This window comes from Neophocaena asiaeorientalis, unplaced genomic scaffold (genome assembly GCF_003031525.2).
Source record: "Neophocaena asiaeorientalis asiaeorientalis breed wild unplaced genomic scaffold, Neophocaena_asiaeorientalis_V1.1 scaffold110, whole genome shotgun sequence".
NCBI classification, from domain to species: Eukaryota; Metazoa; Chordata; class Mammalia; order Artiodactyla; family Phocoenidae; genus Neophocaena; species Neophocaena asiaeorientalis.
In genome coordinates, this window is record NW_020175053.1 from 4169583 (window position 1) to 4187617 (window position 18035).

The 18035-nt window shown below is 45.0% G+C and overlaps 1 protein-coding gene across 1 annotated transcript in view; it reads right to left on the minus strand.

The window, feature by feature from the left end:
• The window catches only part of PIEZO2 (piezo type mechanosensitive ion channel component 2), a 338761-nt gene that overhangs the window by 46848 nt on the left and 273878 nt on the right, over nucleotides 1–18035 (minus strand). The window contains exons 27-32 of the mRNA XM_024763891.1: nucleotides 16595–16691; nucleotides 15370–15529; nucleotides 11381–11470; nucleotides 9168–9289; nucleotides 8042–8113; nucleotides 3165–3271 (exon numbers count right to left, since the gene is read on the minus strand). Coding sequence (XP_024619659.1) covers nucleotides 3165–3271; nucleotides 8042–8113; nucleotides 9168–9289; nucleotides 11381–11470; nucleotides 15370–15529; nucleotides 16595–16691 — 648 coding nt within the window. The remainder of the gene's footprint in view (nucleotides 1–3164; nucleotides 3272–8041; nucleotides 8114–9167; nucleotides 9290–11380; nucleotides 11471–15369; nucleotides 15530–16594; nucleotides 16692–18035) is intronic.

Genomic DNA, 18035 nt, shown 5'->3' on the forward strand with positions numbered 1-18035 from the left:
AATCTTGTAGAAACGGCTCGGGCCACTCAGATGTTGCCTTATTGGAAAGGCATTCCTGGTGCTACATGTGGTCCTTAAATGATTGATCCTGTGGGTGCTTTCCCATTGAGATGAGAGTTTGGAGCATGCAAATAAGGGGAAAGGAGGGACGGAGAGACTATTATGACAAGTCCTCATTGGTAGGTAAATGATCTCTATGTCGATGTTTGGAAATACAAATATTTTACAGTTCCAGGAACATCGGACAGAGGATCAGGCCAACTGTTTCAGGAAAAAGTTGATAATGAAGGAGGAAGAGGAAACATCCCAATTCTTACAGAGTTGAGACATTAAGTTTCGTTCTGAAACATCTCAGTTCTGAAGTCACAGAGGTAACTATCACCCACTGTCATGGTGTCTCTGGAGAACAGACACACACACGCTGATGCTAAGGAGAAAAACACATGAAAATGTGCATAAATGACGTCCGGCTTCTCCGGCTGCTACTGCCACTGGCCCAACTTCATCTCAGACCCTCCCCTGAGTGACTTCACTGTAAATGTTAGGGAAATGGGATTCCTTTGACCGAAAACTTCTTATGCAAAATACATTTAATTTTTGAAACAGGAGAGAACTTTATGGAAGTGTAGATCTTTAACTGAAATTGGTTGGTTTCTAAAATGTTCTTTAATTCAGTTGTGATCCAGACCTTTCTTTTTGTTGCCAGTAACAAAATTTTTTTGTTTTTACAGTAAGATGGGGGATAATCACATTGCAGTCTTCCATATAAATTCTTAAATATGAATGAAGAGACTCACAGTGCCGTCATAAAAGGGGAGAGGAAAAGAAACCCAGGGAAGTGGCAACAGGGAATATTAAACTACAAGTCAGAATCCTGGCATTTTAAAAAGGGAAGGAGCCCAGAGGTCGAGATCCTGCTACTCAAGGCAAACCAGCATTTACACTTCACCTGGGAGCTTGAGAAAAACACAGAATTTCAGGTCCCACTGGACCTGCTGAATCTAAATAACCTGCACTTAAATAAGACCCCCAGGTGAAAGGCGAGAAGCAAAGGTCTCCCTCGCTATCTAAACCCGGGAGGAACATTTTATTAGTTCAAGTGCTTACTCCAGATTAAGGCAGGAGAAATGGCTTTCTATAAAGTACAAGAATAGCGATTCATTGTTTATGATTTCCAGTAACTTAGTGACCACAGCATAGGTAGCCGGATACTTTCTGTTGTGCAGTGGGTGAACTAACAAATAACTGTAACAGCTTATTCAGCAGCATCCCTGATGACATGGAGTGTGGCGGCTGCATAGACCATCCACGCAGCTCAGCCCAGTGAAGAGAGATGCTGAACGCAGGGCAGAAGATGCCAGAAGAGTCCAGTTTAGGAAGATGGAGGCTTAAAGGGGAGCCAGAAAGGAGATGGAGCAAAATGAGTCTTTTATTACTGATTCCTAATTTTACCAGCTTTCTGAGAAAAATGATCATACTTTGACACATCATATCTGATGCATGCAACCAGATGTGACCTTTTAACACGAGATGTGACTTAGGCGAAACTACGAGAAGGGGAGAAATTAGATCTGTATCTGCATTTTCTCTTTCTATTTTTTTAATCGGCTCTGATGTCCACCGAAAAACACATAATAAGAAATTTGTCTTCTCAAAACAGTTTTTGGAAAAGTTTGCCCAATATTTTAAATTCTTCTAATTCCTTCATCATACGATGTATAGAACAGGGAAAACACAGATGTGGAGCAATGGGATCTGCTCGTCTAAAGGTCTACAGAGCGGAGGGCCACACACCACACATCAGTAAAACATCAAATACCTTTGCAGCTCTGATTAAATACTGAAGAATAGTTTTGGGAAGTTTAATGACAGACTTTGGCAAGGCTAAAATGGCTGACGCAAACTTCCCAATAGCTCTCTACAAAGAAGGACAAAGCAAGAGTAATTAGTAGAAAAAAAACCAAAAACTGATCATTTAATATATGACATTGGTATGAGTTTGTCTCTATAATTACATCGACTAAGTTAAAACGTGCTCATCACTGAATGTGGAATCAAATATACCCTGCTTGTAGGTTAGGAATAAAGAAAAGAGCCCATCGTTCATGTAATCTGTAAAAATGGTGAAGATGGTCATGTTCTCTCCTCTGCTGCATGATGAGTGATGGTTAGAAGAAAACTCGTTGGAATAAAAATAAACAAGTCAAGTTATTAGTATTCGATAAGCCAGCTACAGACATGCACACAGACACTGTCATCAAGAAACACACACAGGAGGCAATGGGGCCGGTGACAAAGCCTCAAAGCAAGGTGTCCCGGTGAATAATTTCGTTCTTCAATTTCACTGGGAAGACAGGGGTGGAGATAACCTGCCAGCTTGGGAAGACCTGGCCAGCAAGCTGACAATGGCCTTCTCATGGACATATCATGAGCCTGGATGGATGTCCTTCTGTGTGCCCTGTAGTCTAACAAATGGGAAAGAAGAGTCCTAGGCATGCTCCTTTGTAACAGAAATCTATACCAAGTTTTCATCCCATAGGTAACTCTACTGACAAACCCACAACTCTAACAAGCACTATACATTCACTGGATACATGATACCAGGCTGGTGAGTCATATCACCAAGAATGATACAGCAGGCTCCGGAAAAGAAAGGCAGTTAAGCTGAGGACGTCAAAACTGGGCTGGAGGTTTTCATGATTTCAATACATTCTAAAATCTTTAGCAATACAAACGGAACCGATTTTCAAAATTTGAAGTAACACTGAAATGACCGTTTATTTTCACAACAAAGCAGGGATTTTATTTTCATGGTCAACTATTTCACCTATGGAATGAGAAGTCCACTCAAACAGTTCAAAGCAATGCCAGCAAAAGAAAGTTCACCCAAGGAAGCCTTATTTTTGATAGAGCATCAGATTTTTTTATGCAAATGAACGAAGCCCTGGCTGGACCAGTGCTCTCGCAGGAACTCTTGCAGTAATGATGGCAACGCTGACAGCAAGCAGCAGGATGGGACACACTACTTCAGATGTAAATCAGACGCTTCTGGGAGCTACAACACGTGAACACGGCAGAAGAAATCTAGGCTTGCAATCAAGGTCTGTCAAAAAGAAAAACTCTTCAACTAGCAAAGACCGTGATTCCCTCATCCCCGTAATTACCTGGAAAGCTGACCTTCGTGGAGGCTCTTCATCCTCCTTTTTTAATTCTTCCTCTTCCTCCTCTTCACTGTCCGTTTCAAACAAATAGTAATCTCCACTCCTGACCACTAAGCAAAACAAAATATTTACTTATTTCTTGGAAGAGATATGAGATAACTGGGGGCGTATGAATGAAATGCCCCCAAAGACACACAAGTTGTCCTTCAAAGGACCACAGCAAGAGATGCTGGTGGGGTGGAGGAAACAGGAGATGAGGGGGTGCTATGTGGTCTGCAGAGCACCAGGCCTCGTCCAGGCCTCCGAGGAGACCTGGCCGCTGCTGCATTCATCTGGCGTTTTCTTCCTTTTTCATAGCAAATTTTACACAGATGCACCAGATCAACTCTGCAGCAACCGCTTTTGTTACCAAGATGGCCAAAGGCCTGAAAACTATTATCGTGTCACAATTCAGCACTTTGGGGCCCTTAGGCAAGGCCGAAGTGAAGCAGAGGCTTTGCTGTTGTCTGAATGGGTCCAAACTGCTGTAGCAAAGCTAATCAGGATGATTCAGGAGCAAGAATCAGTGTCACCAGCCTTCTCCTTCACTTTATACTGTGCAGACATGGGGCCGTAACACGGATGGCAAGACATTTGAAAGAGTTTTTTTAAAAAATCACACATTGTCATGAATGGGCAGGTAACATCAAAAAAAGAGCACCACCACCACACTCTGGCTGTTTCTATGCCTAGAATGGGACAGATGGAGGTCCGGCAGACAGGGTCCACACAGTTTAGTGCTGTGAGGCTTCCGGTCAACCAGGAGCCCTCAGTCACTTACTGAAATTTGAGGAGAACTGTGCCGACCATAAGACCCAAAGCACAAACAGTATGGACCGTCCTTGCCTTGCCTGACATTGTCCCTACCAGGACATACTGCTGTCTTAAGCACAGGAGCAGAGAGAGCTGAAATGTTCACAGAGTTAAGAAGTTTGAGAATGGAATCTTTATCAATTTGATCATTACTTTATCAGAGAAAAGAGACCCAGCATGTGCATTTCTGATGCTACAAGAACTGTACCATCATTGCAGGAAAACATATTCATATTTTCAAGTTCTATTTGTGTTTTCAAATGCTGAGGTGTCTTTTGGATGACATCACGTGCTGTCTTTATTTATCTTTTGGACTCCTCTGTTGTAAGGTCGTGGGGAACCTTGGCTTGTTGAAAACTAGTTGCTTGAATATCACTAAACACAACAGTGAATAGTTTTGCCCAGATTTCAGACAAATCTGAAGCCTCTGTCGTGAAGATGCAGTGTGAATGAATCGGGCCTTATATCCTTGAACAGAAACACTGTAATTTCTTATTTTTATTTTGAAGAAAGAACCAGGCCCAGAGGACCGGGCCTAAGCCTGAGGAAATAAACGCAATTCAAACTAAGGCAAGAATAAGCAAGAACAAACCAAAGTCACAGCGTTCTGTTGGACAGTGAGGGTGACCGTGAAAGTAATGCTTCAGATAGGCTCAGAGATTTGAGGGGAAGTCACGTGGACTTGACGTCACGTGGTCATTTGGTAAAAACCAAGATTTCCAATGTTGAACATTTTACCCTCATTATAGCCTCTAAAATCAACAATAGCTTTAATTGTATTCAATCATACCTTCGATAACTTTTTTTTCATGTGGATACTGAGTCCAAACATTTTTCATCACAGTCATAACACTGATTTTTATTATTTGAAAAATGTTGCCAATTTGTATGTGACAAGTACAATTAACACATCAAAAAAAAGAAGGAAGTATTTTAAAAGTCTCCAATTCCTTTATAAATTGTTACTGAAATAAAACTAGGAAAACAGAGAATATTTTCTGAAGTTCTGTCTGCTAATAACAAGTAGAGAAGCTCTTATGTATACGTTTCTGGGTTCTGATAGCTATCCTGCCCCAGCCTGGGTCCATCTATGTACCACGAATGCTGATGCTGACGGCTGAGTGTGAAAATGACTTTTAAAATCCCACCACCTGTATCCCAAAGGAACTTGGCCCTTTATTTCAGATATTTGACAATGAAGTGACGCTTGGCACTGACTTAGGCTGTACAGAATTGACACGGAGACCCACTACACGAGGATGGAAGGTATCATTGAACAGCAATGATGCTATGGTTTGTGTACACATAGATATGGAACCGAGAGGGTGTCCCCTACAGACCATGTCAAGCATCTCAGATGCTTACCCATAATATGAACAACGTAACAGCATTATTACGTCGTCAATGGGTTTATACAAGGGCACTCCAAAGACACTTATTCTTACACTTGCCACCTCTAAGGAATATTTAAAAGCCCAGCGACTCAAGAGAGATCAGAAAAAGGGCTTTCAATAAAGTGCTTCCAGGCAAGTTCTGGAAATCGTCACAGTCTACAAAATAAACCTCATGTCAATTCCTTTCCTTTCCTCACCAGCTTGTAAAAAGGAATATGTTTTGTAGAAAAATTTTAACGCCACGGTCAGACTCTGATTCCAAACTATGAGTGGCACACATCCCAGCATTATTGCACTGGAAGTCTTGTAACAGGCACAGGTAGTGTAATACCAGCCTTCAAGAACTTGATATAATGAGGGTGAAATGAATCAGAAAATCTAAACTCAATAACCTTCAGAAGAAGTTCTTTCAAGGGTAACCAACTCATAAGGTGATGATCAAAGACCATATCCAATTCCTTCCAAAATGCAGTGTTTACATGAGCAAAGGAAAGAACCACAACGATTGCAGTAGGAATGTAACCCTGGACGAAAGGACAAAACGTCAGTATGACACCATTTTGAAATGGATAGGTCTCTCTAAATTAGCAAAGGGCCCTTTAAAACAGAAAGATTGGCACAGTTTACTTGTGACTTGATAGAGATCGGCACACAGCATCGGCACTACGAGACTGTTAGCATGACTGACACGCCAGTGGACCATACGAGTCACACGGAATTTCAACTTGAATCTTTGTCTTTGAGCAGCAAATACAGTGAAACTCTTTAGAACTCATGGATTTTTTTTTTATACCATAATGCCAAAATTCAATATTTGGGATTACATTTGATTACATCCAGGTGTCCTGAGCAAATTTTGAATATCACTTCCTCAAATGGGCTTGCTGACTTTAGGAAATTATTTCTTGGGTGAAAGGCCAACACCAGATCTAAATGACAGTAAGAATGAGGTGAGGGAAAGGATTCTGATCTCTGTGATTTTCTAGTGATTCTGAATATGACCCTGCTGATGTCACGGACCTTGGTGATATTACTTGTATGATTACGTTAGCTACAGTAATCGAGACATAATATAAGACGCAAACGGCTGAAGACATTTTGAGTACTTTGCAAGATAATGAATAATTATTCAATATTCTAACAAATTCAAGGAGGGCCAGATTGAAATGGATCATTCCATTAGAATACCATCGCCAATAGTGAGTGCTGTGTCCCTTGCCAAGCGGAGCAGATAAAGCCACTGAGTTCCACGATTCCTCATCCATTTTTTTTTTTTCTTGTGATCAGCGGGGTAATGCTCCAATTCTGTGTGGCTGTGAAGCTCTGCTTTTCCAAAACCATCTTCTGACTTTGCTCTGAATTGGTCCTGGCTGAGCTGCGGGTGCCTCTGAGGCCAGCCACATGTTGGGCACTGAATTTAGAGTGTAGTTTTAGAGCTGTTTTGAAACTGGGAAGGAGGCAGCATGAGAAAGTAAATGTGTTTTAAGGTGTCCTCATCTTTATGTTTAATAAATTGCCCAGAAATTTTACATGCAAATGGAATCAAAGCTCTGGGAATGGGGCGGGGTGGGGGGAGGGCATTGGTGCTGGTTGGCATTCACGTCAAGTACCTTACAAAGAGGGTCACGGACACTCCGAATATAGCGGTTCTCCTTAAAGCAGAGTCCCAGGAAAAGCTGAAACTCATTTTTAAGAAGGGTTTTCAGCCATGAAACAAATACATCTCAGCAGAACTCTGGACCTCAGAATTGGATAACACAGTAATTAATCCCTCTTCCCTTTCTGAGCCTGTAAGTGGTACTTGGGAGCACGTAAGCCACAGGGTAATCAGCTGATTGCTCTGGACGACTCCATCTGTCAGGCTCAGAGACCCACAGAGATCACATTTCCTACCCTCTGACCCCCTATCAAGTCACAAGCGTCAAACCATGCATGGGACGCACAGGTCATGGGGACGCCTGAATTCTGGTCAAGGATATAAGGGTTAGAATCGATGAAATTGTAAGAGGATCAAGAAAACCTACTGGAAGCGTGATCAACCCAAGGCCGCCACCACTGCTTTTTTTTGCCCTTGGCTTTCTGTTTGTCTGCTTCTCCTAAAATAAAATATGTCCAAATATTAATTCTTAGAAAGTGAGAAAACAAACTTTGAAAACCACGCTTTAACAACTCAATTGTCAAAAAAGGGCATTGGTGCTGGTTGGCATTCACGTCAAGTACCTTACAAAGAGGGTCACGGACACTCCGAATATAGCGGTTCTCCTTAAAGCAGAGTCCCAGGAAAAGCTGAAACTCATTTTTAAGAAGGGTTTTCAGCCATGAAACAAATACATCTCAGCAGAACTCTGGACCTCAGAATTGGATAACACAGTAATTAATCCCTCTTCCCTTTCTGAGCCTGTAAGTGGTACTTGGGAGCACGTAAGCCACAGGGTAATCAGCTGATTGCTCTGGACGACTCCATCTGTCAGGCTCAGAGACCCACAGAGATCACATTTCCTACCCTCTGACCCCCTATCAAGTCACAAGCGTCAAACCATGCATGGGACGCACAGGTCATGGGGACGCCTGAATTCTGGTCAAGGATATAAGGGTTAGAATCGATGAAATTGTAAGAGGATCAAGAAAACCTACTGGAAGCGTGATCAACCCAAGGCCGCCACCACTGCTTTTTTTTGCCCTTGGCTTTCTGTTTGTCTGCTTCTCCTAAAATAAAATATGTCCAAATATTAATTCTTAGAAAGTGAGAAAACAAACTTTGAAAACCACGCTTTAACAACTCAATTGTCAAAATCTAGACAAGTTGCAAAAGTACATCAGAAGTCAGGAAAAGAAACTCTACTGAATCTGAAAAGTTTACATGGGTCAGCAGCCGGTTTCACAAGGTAAATACTCAGTATTCTATTAACGTAACACCACGTTTTCACTTTCTCTCTAGGAATTGAGGGTATATGAAGAAATATAATAATGAAGGGGTTATCTGTCAAAGATGCATCTCACAGTAAATTTTCCATGGAATTAACAGAAAAGAAGCATCACCCAAATATTATAGAACAATTTAGTGGCAAATAATTTGTTAAAATGCATAATTCCAATAACCAGAAATTTCTCTTGTGATCATTTTAATGCATGGCTGGAAAAATATAAATTTACTGTTGATAAATAGATATTATGCACTGGTAGAATACCATGCATTGTTTCTCCATTCCCTTCAAACAGAAAACCACCATGCAAACATCTTTAAAAAGAGCTTTTAAACTTAATTGGATATAACAAATCTATAATTAGATATAATAAATATGTATTTCATCTTAAGTTTCATTGGAACAGACCATAATTGAATGATATCTTAACTGCTATTATTCAGAGACCTACATATTTAATTTTTGTATAAAATTTATAGAAATCAAAGGCAACAGGAGACTGCATAGCTTAAATATCTTCCCTAAAGGAACAAATGAAGCAAACTCATCCTATTTTCTTCAGAATCACACGTCTGTGAAACGGAAGCTAGGTTATATTAAAGTCGTCTTGCTGAACTGGGGGATACTTGTAAAGTCATAGACTCATTAAATATGTACTTTATGAAACAAACAAACACATCCCACTCACAATGGGAACATAAAACTTGCTGAGTTAAAAAGATACATTGATAAAACTGGCAGAAGGAAAAGTAACATTATTTCACAGCCCTACCCAATATCATGCTTTTACTCAACATCAAGGTACTCTGGGCTAAGAAGGAAATGTTTCAACATACTTTCATCATCCTCTTCAGAGAGTTTTTGGATGTCCTGGCCTTCCCCTGACTCCTGAGTCAAGCTCAGCATCCTCTCCTTACCCTTTTTGTATTTCTGTTGCCTGGCCTTGATGCGATCCATCCTGTACAACAAAACAGCAGCAGCAATGCCAAGAACACACCCATAGTTACCTGTACACTTTTATGCAAACAGCTAAAATCATGGACAAAGTGGTCAACATTTGGGACTTGTGGATGCTTACTTATTAGCGACACGTCTCCTTGGTTTTTTTTTTTTTTACCCATGTTATTTTGCACTACACAGGTGCTAGCTCAATCATATGATCAATAGTAATTATGCTAAATACTTTAAGTCCACTTATACCTTGTACCAAAGCCATTCTGAACACAGCAAATTATGAAATATAAATCCTTTATTCTCCCAGGTTTTGCATTATCTTTTTAGATACTGTCTGCCTCACATAGCTGTCGTGAAGGTCAGGTGAAAAGATGTATGCGCGTGAGAACTGTTTTGTAAATAGGAAGTTGCTCCTCAAATGTTCTCGAGTATTCTATCAGACCCTACGACTCTTTTCCATGTCAAATCTAATCTCTTACTGGATCTGGAAAAATGCTGAATTGCAGCTTTTTGTCTGTTTATTCAGGAAGTCTATTCAGAAACCGCAATGCTGAGCTTTTTCTCCCACATCTGCCCTCGTGAAAGGTTTCATTTCTTAATTTAGTTTCTTAAAATTCTGAATGTACTGCCCAAGTTTTTAAGTGACATTTCTGTTTTGGGCAGCTTAAATAATATTTGTCTTTTGCAATGATCACTGCCTTCGTTCTTTTTTATTCTGACCTCTCACTTGAGAGGATGCATTCTTAAACAAATGGAAAAATCCAGTGACGTGAATTATAGTAACAGGTCTCACTTACGGGAAATTCGGAACACATTCTACATGTGGGTTCAAATTTGTTATTTCTCTACACCTGATTTAGATAGCTAGAAACAACAATGGTAATAGTTATACCATACTGTATTTTCATTATATATAGTTTTACATAACTCATATCTTTGATTGTGAAAATAACCATGCCATGGGATAGTGTAATTTTTACTGGCAAATATTTTTGCACAGGGAAAGAAGCTGGAAAAATGAGGTCAGGATGGAATTAAGTAGTCCTAGCAAACCAGGGAATTTTCCTGGTGGGCTGACAGAGTATCTCCATTTCCTTAGAAAAAGTGGCTAGGTTTTGAATTCTATGGCCATCAGCTGTTAAACCTGGCCCCAAACACGTGAGGCACTAGCAATCCTCAGAGGTTCCACTTACTGCTAGAAATTTCACTCTAAGAGAATAATTATTTTCAGTGGGCTAATTAAAAAAAGAAAGAAAGAAAGAATTCTCAGATCTCCTGTGTGGAGTCAGTCCATTGCTTGAGTTCTCCAGAATGGTGTGGTGGGAAAGGAGGCCTTGAACTGGATACAGGGAAATTCGGGGTGTATTTCTAGTACTGCCTCTGGTTAGTTGTGGATTTTTTTTTTTTTATCCAGTATGTGGGCCTCTCACTGGTGTGGCCTCTTCCGTTGCGGAGCATAGGCTCTGGATGCGCAGGCTCAGTGGCCATGGCTCACGGGCCTAGCTGCTCCGCGGCATGTGGGATCTTCCCGGACCGGGGCACGAACCCGTGTCCCCTGCATCAGCAGGCGGACCCTCAACCACTGCGCCACCAGGAAAGCCCTAGTTGTGGATTTTAAGTCATCTATTACATGGGTCATCAGTTTCTTCCCAAACAGACTGGATTACATTATCTCTAAAGATCCTTCCAAAGTGAGAACTCTGTATTTGTTCACTTAACCCACAGATATGATGGACTTCAAGTAAGTATTACTGGGAACGACCTGGTCTCATTCACTGTTTAATCTTTACCAATACTCAGGTAGAACTGTGAGTCCTGATTTAAAAATGGAAACTGGAATTCAGAGAATTCGACAGACCTGCCCAAGGCTCCAGAGTAAGCATCTGAACTAGGACCGCCCATGGCGGCCCCCTTCCCCCCACCCCGATGCTCTCCTCCTTTGGACCATTTCCATTTCAGTCAACACCCAGAGCAAACACCTGGGCAGTTGTGAAAGTTACCACAAATGGATTCCTCAGGGCTTGGGGCTCCCTGGGAGCTGAGAGCTGGCAGAATGGGACCAGGCAAACCTCAAATAAAAGGAAAGCATCCTTACTGCCTCTTAAGCTGGTCCATGGACTTTTTCTCTTCCTCAATTCTTGCCTTTACAGCCTTTACAATCGTGGCCTGGAAAAGTTCAGCCCCCCTAAAAGAAAAGTCAGAAACATGAAACAAATGAGCATTTTTATCAGTGTTACCCACCTTCCCCTGACAACGGTTACTAAGGGCTAGAAAACATTTCTTTGGGGGCAGCTGCCTGGCTGGGAGTGGGAGTCCCTTCCCTGTGGATGGACACGCACCACCTCCTGCCTCCCCTGGGGGGAGGGGCTGCTCACAACCCTGCGGATAAGAGAAAAGAAAACGGTGTGTGTTTTCTGAGACTGTCAAGGCCTCTTCAAGCCTCTTAAAGCCTGTGCCCCTGACCTGCCCTCATTATGGTCGTCCCATGAGGGGACATTTAAGGAGGGTTGAGTTCAGGTTCATTTTCTACTCAGTAAGCAGGAAAGGGCGTGGAGCAAGCTGGGGCTTCGTGAGGGGAAATGCAATGGGATGGGCCGTCCAGCCCCTTCCCTTTGATTCTCTTCCTCCTGTCCTTCCATTCCCTTCTGTTCCTTCTCACTTTTCAAGCCACTTCCAGGTCCCCTAGAGCTCATCAACTTCTCCGTATCCTCAGCTCTGTCCCATTGGGGTCCATCCCATCAGCCTGGCAAATCCCGTCTGCGGGAGCCCGTTGGGATGCCGGTCTCGTGCTGCCTGATGACGGGGCGTCAGCGGTGCAGGAATGCAGGGCTGGGCAGAGGATCTGGTGAACTACCCCCTCCCCCATGCCACGGAAATTCTGCTTTTCTACAGCGGCTGTTTCAAGCTCCTTACACTTTCCTCAAACTAGAATTCCGTCAAGGGCTTTTCAATCCTGGCAGACGACCCAGCTGCTTGCTTTCCAGAGAGAACAAAGTCATGAGGCAATGATTCTCAGCCTCCTGCCACCCACCCCAGATGGCCTTTCCTGCGGTGACGTGGAGAAGGTGACAGCCCATGCCAATGGCCAGCGCCTCCCCATCCGCAGCCTGAGGGGCCCTGGCCTTCCCTCTCGGCCCCTCTTCTTGCATCTCTGCCCTGCATCCTGCCCACAGGCATGCAAACATGCTCAGGTCTGCTAATCTTAGAAAAAGAACCACGCACACCACACGGGTTTCTACGCACGGCCTTGCATCACTGTCCCTGCAGTCAAATATCCTGCAGGCACCATCCCCAAGCCGTCACCTCAACCTGAACTTGCTGGTGTTTGGCTCTGACCCCACCTGTCGAGGTCACTGATTTCAGCTTTCAGCCTTGTCTCTGCGTATCTTGTATACTGAATTTCCGCTCTGAAGCCGCTGTCCTCGGGCCCACACTCTCCTACTGGCTCAGACTCCCCACCCATCTCTGAGGCGTGACTGCTGCCCAGGGTCCTTGTCTCACCTCCACATTCTCTCCGGGCAGCTCCAATCACTCCACTGCCCCAACACTGCCTGCGTATCGATGACCCTCAAGTCTCCTCACATCTCCAGACCCGTCCACTCAGCTGCCCGAGGGCTTCCCGACGGGTTGTGTGTGTTTCACAAGCTCATGAGACCCACAGCTCCACAGTCGGAGCCCATCTCCGCTCCTGGCTGAGAGCTCCTCAGACCCTCTACCTTTGGGGCTGTCCCCCCACCACCTGTTGAGGCCAGAATCCTGGGCACAGTGCCCTCCTCTCTTCCCTTCCCATCACCACCTCCCTGCCAACCAATCGATTTCCATCTGGGCCAGTTTCACCTCTGAACCATCTTAATTTATCCCTTCCTGGTCCCGGCCATCATCTCCATCCTGGATCACCAGAGCAGCCACCTACCTGGTCCCTTCGCCTATGGTCCTGCTTAGACCCCATCTGTTCTGCAGCCCACTGAAAAGCAAGTGCAGCCACTTCTAAAGTCATAAACGTGGTTCTAAGGCCCCTGATAGTCTCAGCTTCCCGCAGCTTATTTCTCTCCACTTGAGTCTTCATCTTCACATGTCTGTGTGCCAGCCACTCCGATCCCCCGGTAACCTCCCTCGGCTGTCTCCCTCCTGCACCTTCCTCCTCTCACTCCTGTTCATCCCTCAGGCTGTAGCTTGGAATGGAGGCTGCCTTGGTCCTGCCCCGCGGCTGGTTGCACACCTGCCTACAATCCCCAGGTTCCCGAATGCCTCCTGCATCACGTGCGTCCCACCACCTGCAGCGGCTTGTGGACGGGTCTATCTCCCTGCCCGTCTGCAGGCTCTAGGAGGGCACGCATGGCAAGCATCCACCTCCTCATAACAGAGCAGGTGGCAAACGAGCGAATGAATGAATGTCTAGTCTAGTCTTTGGAAGTTCACTGTGAGTTCACTGCTTATTAAGACATGGTTGTGTTTTGACAAGCATGAGCTGTACTCTGACCAAAGCCACCAGTTTCTACAACAGGAGGATTATGCTTTGTGAATAATTGTGACAACTTTGAGAAAAAGATGCTGGCTTACTATTATGTCCTGAGTGTCTAAGGACCGAATTTTAGGGGAAGGTGAGAAAGATGCATTTGCTAGCAAAAGGACCGGCTGCTACATACAAGTAAATAAGGTTACTATTGGGATGAGACATTATGTTCTGCTCTGAAAATGATGTCCTGGGCATTAGGAAAACAACTGTAATGGTAAATTACTGTCCCTAAATGAAGTCAGCGTCCATCTACATGGTGAGGGCTGAGGGTGCAGCAAGGCTCCTCGGATTAAATGTAGGTGCCCGAAGGGTAAGCTGGGATGACGTGAGACAGTGGCATAGACATATATACACTACCAAATGTAAAACAGCTAGCTAGGGTGAAGCAGCCGCACAGCACAGGGAAATCAGCTCGGTGCTTTGTGACCACCTAGACGGGTGGGATGGGGGTGGGGAGAGGGGGAGGCAAGAAGGAGGAGACATGGGGATATATGTATATGTACAGCTGATTCACTTTGTTATACAGCAGAAACTAACACACCATTGTGAAGCAATTATACTCCAATAAAGATGTTAAAAAAAAAAATGTAGGTGCCCGACTGGGTCCTCATCCTATTTGGCTCCAGGTTAGTTAACAATGGCTGGGAGTTCTCAGCCTTTAAATGGACCTTTGAAATACACATGTTGCTTCTCCTGGCAGAGAAGAAATAGGCTCTGGGAACACTGGTGGTATAGAGAGAATCAGAATGATCAATACTGGTAATTGATATGATACAAGCTAGCATTTATAAGGTCGTTTAGCACCATGGGTCCCATGGGATTGAGGCAGGGCCAGGGTCTCAGAGACAAGCTCGCTCTTGGGGATGATGCAGCTGCCCTTTGATCCCCATCTCAATGGCATCCTCTTTAGGACCTAGGTCTCTTCCCAGTCTTTTCCCTAAAGCTATACGACTGGGGGCAGAAAATGGAAAAAGGGGGAATCTAAGGAGAAAGTAATAAACAGCGCCACTGGCCCAGAGAAGAAAAAAATCAGGTTGTTGGGGAAAAAGAGCCTGAAAGGAAGGGGATAAGGAAAGACAAACAGGAAGGGTTTAGGGTGAGGCTGGAGTAACACGCTCCTCTGTCTACGGTCTGAAAAATAACAGATTATGTTTTTCTCTGTCTTCAGGAGTTTCTTCTTAAAAAGGAGGCGGCAGTGGGGGTGGGGGGTGGGGGGAGATGGACTAGACTCTGGACCGACGTAGCCTATGTTCCTGTTCTGACCGAGGCCAGAGGACCTACTCCAGTGATGAGGTCTGGACCGAGGGGCTCAGACAACCAGTCCATCTTTAACCTTCAAGGGTGTCCCAGTCCTCATAAGGTGCGATTCCCTCCATAGACTTGCTTGTTACTCTTCTGTTTTAGATCTTAAAGGCCTTGGGCTAAAGCCTTCTTGGATCAGTTTTCCTGGAAGGAATCTCTTAATCTCTTGTGGGTTCTACAAGCAAGCTCAGACAGGAATCAGAGTGCAATATCACTTCCTGACAGGTTTCTTAAGAGAAACCCCTTGGTTCCTTGGCCTGACCCACCTCGAAGCCAGGATCTGTGAAGCTTTTATATCTGCCACGACGTGCAGGAAATAGTAGCTCATGAAAACTCTTCTCTGCAGCAGAAGGAAGGCAAAGCATATGCTGTCCCAAATAATCCCTGCTTCCCCGCTCGGTAGTTTACACGAGGAATCATCATCGGCTGGGCAAAAAAAAAAAGAAGAAAAAGAAGAAAAAAATTAAAACTTACACCCATTTTCATTGTTATTTTATAAACTCTCGTGGCATGATCAGACTTGGGAAATCACACAGGTGTAAGAGCAAACTTCCGATGCACTGAGTCCCTCTGAGTGGATTTATTCACAGCCAAGGGCACACACTTCAAATCCAGTATCAGCACCGATTCACAAGGCTGACCACAAAGTGAGCTCTTGATAGTGTAAGGCAGAGGATGGAAGGGGACCCCTCCCACCCAGTAAGGGCCATGGAGAGATAACATCTGCACGTCCCAATGCCAGAGGAAATCTCTGGTACAAAAAGGACACATGTTCTGGGAATGGGCTCCCCCAGGGGTAGCCAGGGGAGCAGGTACGGTCTATCGGAAGAAGAGGTGTCAACAGAACATCTGATCCTAAGTCAGAACAAACTCCAGTGCCTCTTCATCCTCTGCAAAGTGTAGTAAGGATTGGAAGGCAGAGTTGGGGGAGGGGTGTCATATTCAAGGCCCCATCCTGGGCGCCAAGGAGGCCAGCCTCCATAGATGCTGTCCAGGGTTCTGATGCAAGAGGCAGAGGGGCGGAAATGGAACTCCTGCCTCCGTACAGGTGGGAATCTAACTCCAGACACCCTGTTGCAGTTCCCAACTGTCTTCCCACGGTGGAGGTTCTCTGAGCTTCAGAGGAGGGGGGGGTCTGGAGGCAGAGCTACTTGATGACCGAGATTCCAACCGCAGCAGCCACAGGTGTGTGTGGGCCTTCCCATCGTAACTCAAGGAAGTTCAAGGAGTTGCTAAAGGCCACGCCTGCCCCCTAGACCTGCTTGGGGAGGGGGACAGGGACGTCTGTAGAAGAGGATGAGAGATGCGGTGGGGGTGTGTGTCCTGAGCACAGATCCCCAGTGTGGCACAAGCCCACAGCTCCGTGCAGACGCTGACTCACGTCCCTTCACCTCTTCCCTTCAGGGGCTTTGGCCCAGTTTCTAAATTAGAACAATACAACTGCCCTTCCTTCTTTGTGCTTTTGTTCCCAAATTTGCGTTTCATACTTACGCATTTTGTAGCCCTTGACCGTGCAGGCCAGGCTGAAAGCTTGGATCAACCAGCAACTATTCTGAACCAACTTTTCAATATGGCCGCATGCTCCTATCTGAAAAACGAAGGGGAGAGGCATATCCTGACGCTCCACACCCAGAGAAAAGGTTGATGTCTTGCAATCCCAACACGTGCAAGAATTCCCAAAGTCCCAGTCTGGTGGTGGACGGGGCCCCAAATCCAGTCCCCACAGGGTGGAGCGCTTGACGCTTCACTTCCTCAGGGAGTGAAACTCAAGGAGCAAGGGGAGAACCCTGAGCGTGATGCTTTCTGAACTCGGAAGCTCCTCTCTTTTCAAAGAGGAAATCTCAGACCACCGCAGGAACCAGCCCGGCTCTGTGATGGCAAACGGGTGAGCACGGATCCAGGACTGGGATTCTGACTCTCACGAGTCAGACAGAGTCAGACATAGTAAACCTACGCTATTTGCCAGGAGATGAGCACAGACATAAGCTGCCTGGTGTAGCTCTTAGAGCAGGAAGAGAGTATGTGCTTTGAGCCAATTCTTTTTTTCTTTTTCGGTACGCGGGCCTCTCACTGTTGTGGCCTCTCCCGTTGCAGAGCGCTGGCTCAGCGGCCGTGGCTCACGGGCCCAGCCGCTCCGCGGCATGTGGGATCTTCCCGGACCAGGGCACGAACCCGTGTCCCCTGCATCGGCAGGCGGACTCCCAACCGCTGCGCCACCAGGGAAGCCCGGGCCAGTTCTTTTTCAGCCGATTCTCTGAGTAAAGGAGACTTCTTTGTTGACTGTCACGTTGTTGTCTCATAACAGTGATGTCTTGTCACAGTTAAGTTCACATCCCAAGGGGGGAAAATAGCCTCCTCCTCAGGGAATATCTTCCCCCCTCTGTCTCCCTGGACACCCCTGAATTCAAGTTTCTGATAAGCTCACATGGCAACGCCTCCAGGAAGCCTCTTCCCAACTTACCTAGGCCAGAAATTAGGCATTCTGTTTTGTGCTGCTTTCCTAAAATACTGTCACAATGAGCATTAACAGAGTGTGCTGTAATTATTTATAAGAAAGTCTATCTTCTCTTTTAGAATGTGAGTTCCTTAGGGGTAAAATCGGAGTACTATTCACCTCTAGTTCTTCAAGATATAAAACAGTGCCTAGCAAAGATCAGGTCTGCAACACAGGTTTAGAGAACGAACGAATGAATGAGCGGATTCTGCAGCCACACACTTTCCAGGAACAGTCATAGGGATCAGCCTCCAGCCGCAGATCTCTGCCCATCAGACGGGCTTTCGGATGAAAGGGTGACCTCCTGTCCTATCTCATCCCCTTTCCAACAACCCTCAACACCACCCCACAGGCCAACACACACTGCTGGGGTTGAATTGGTGAATAAAAGTCATTTTGACTATCAGCTAGAAACTTAGCATTCTAATGGACAGGACA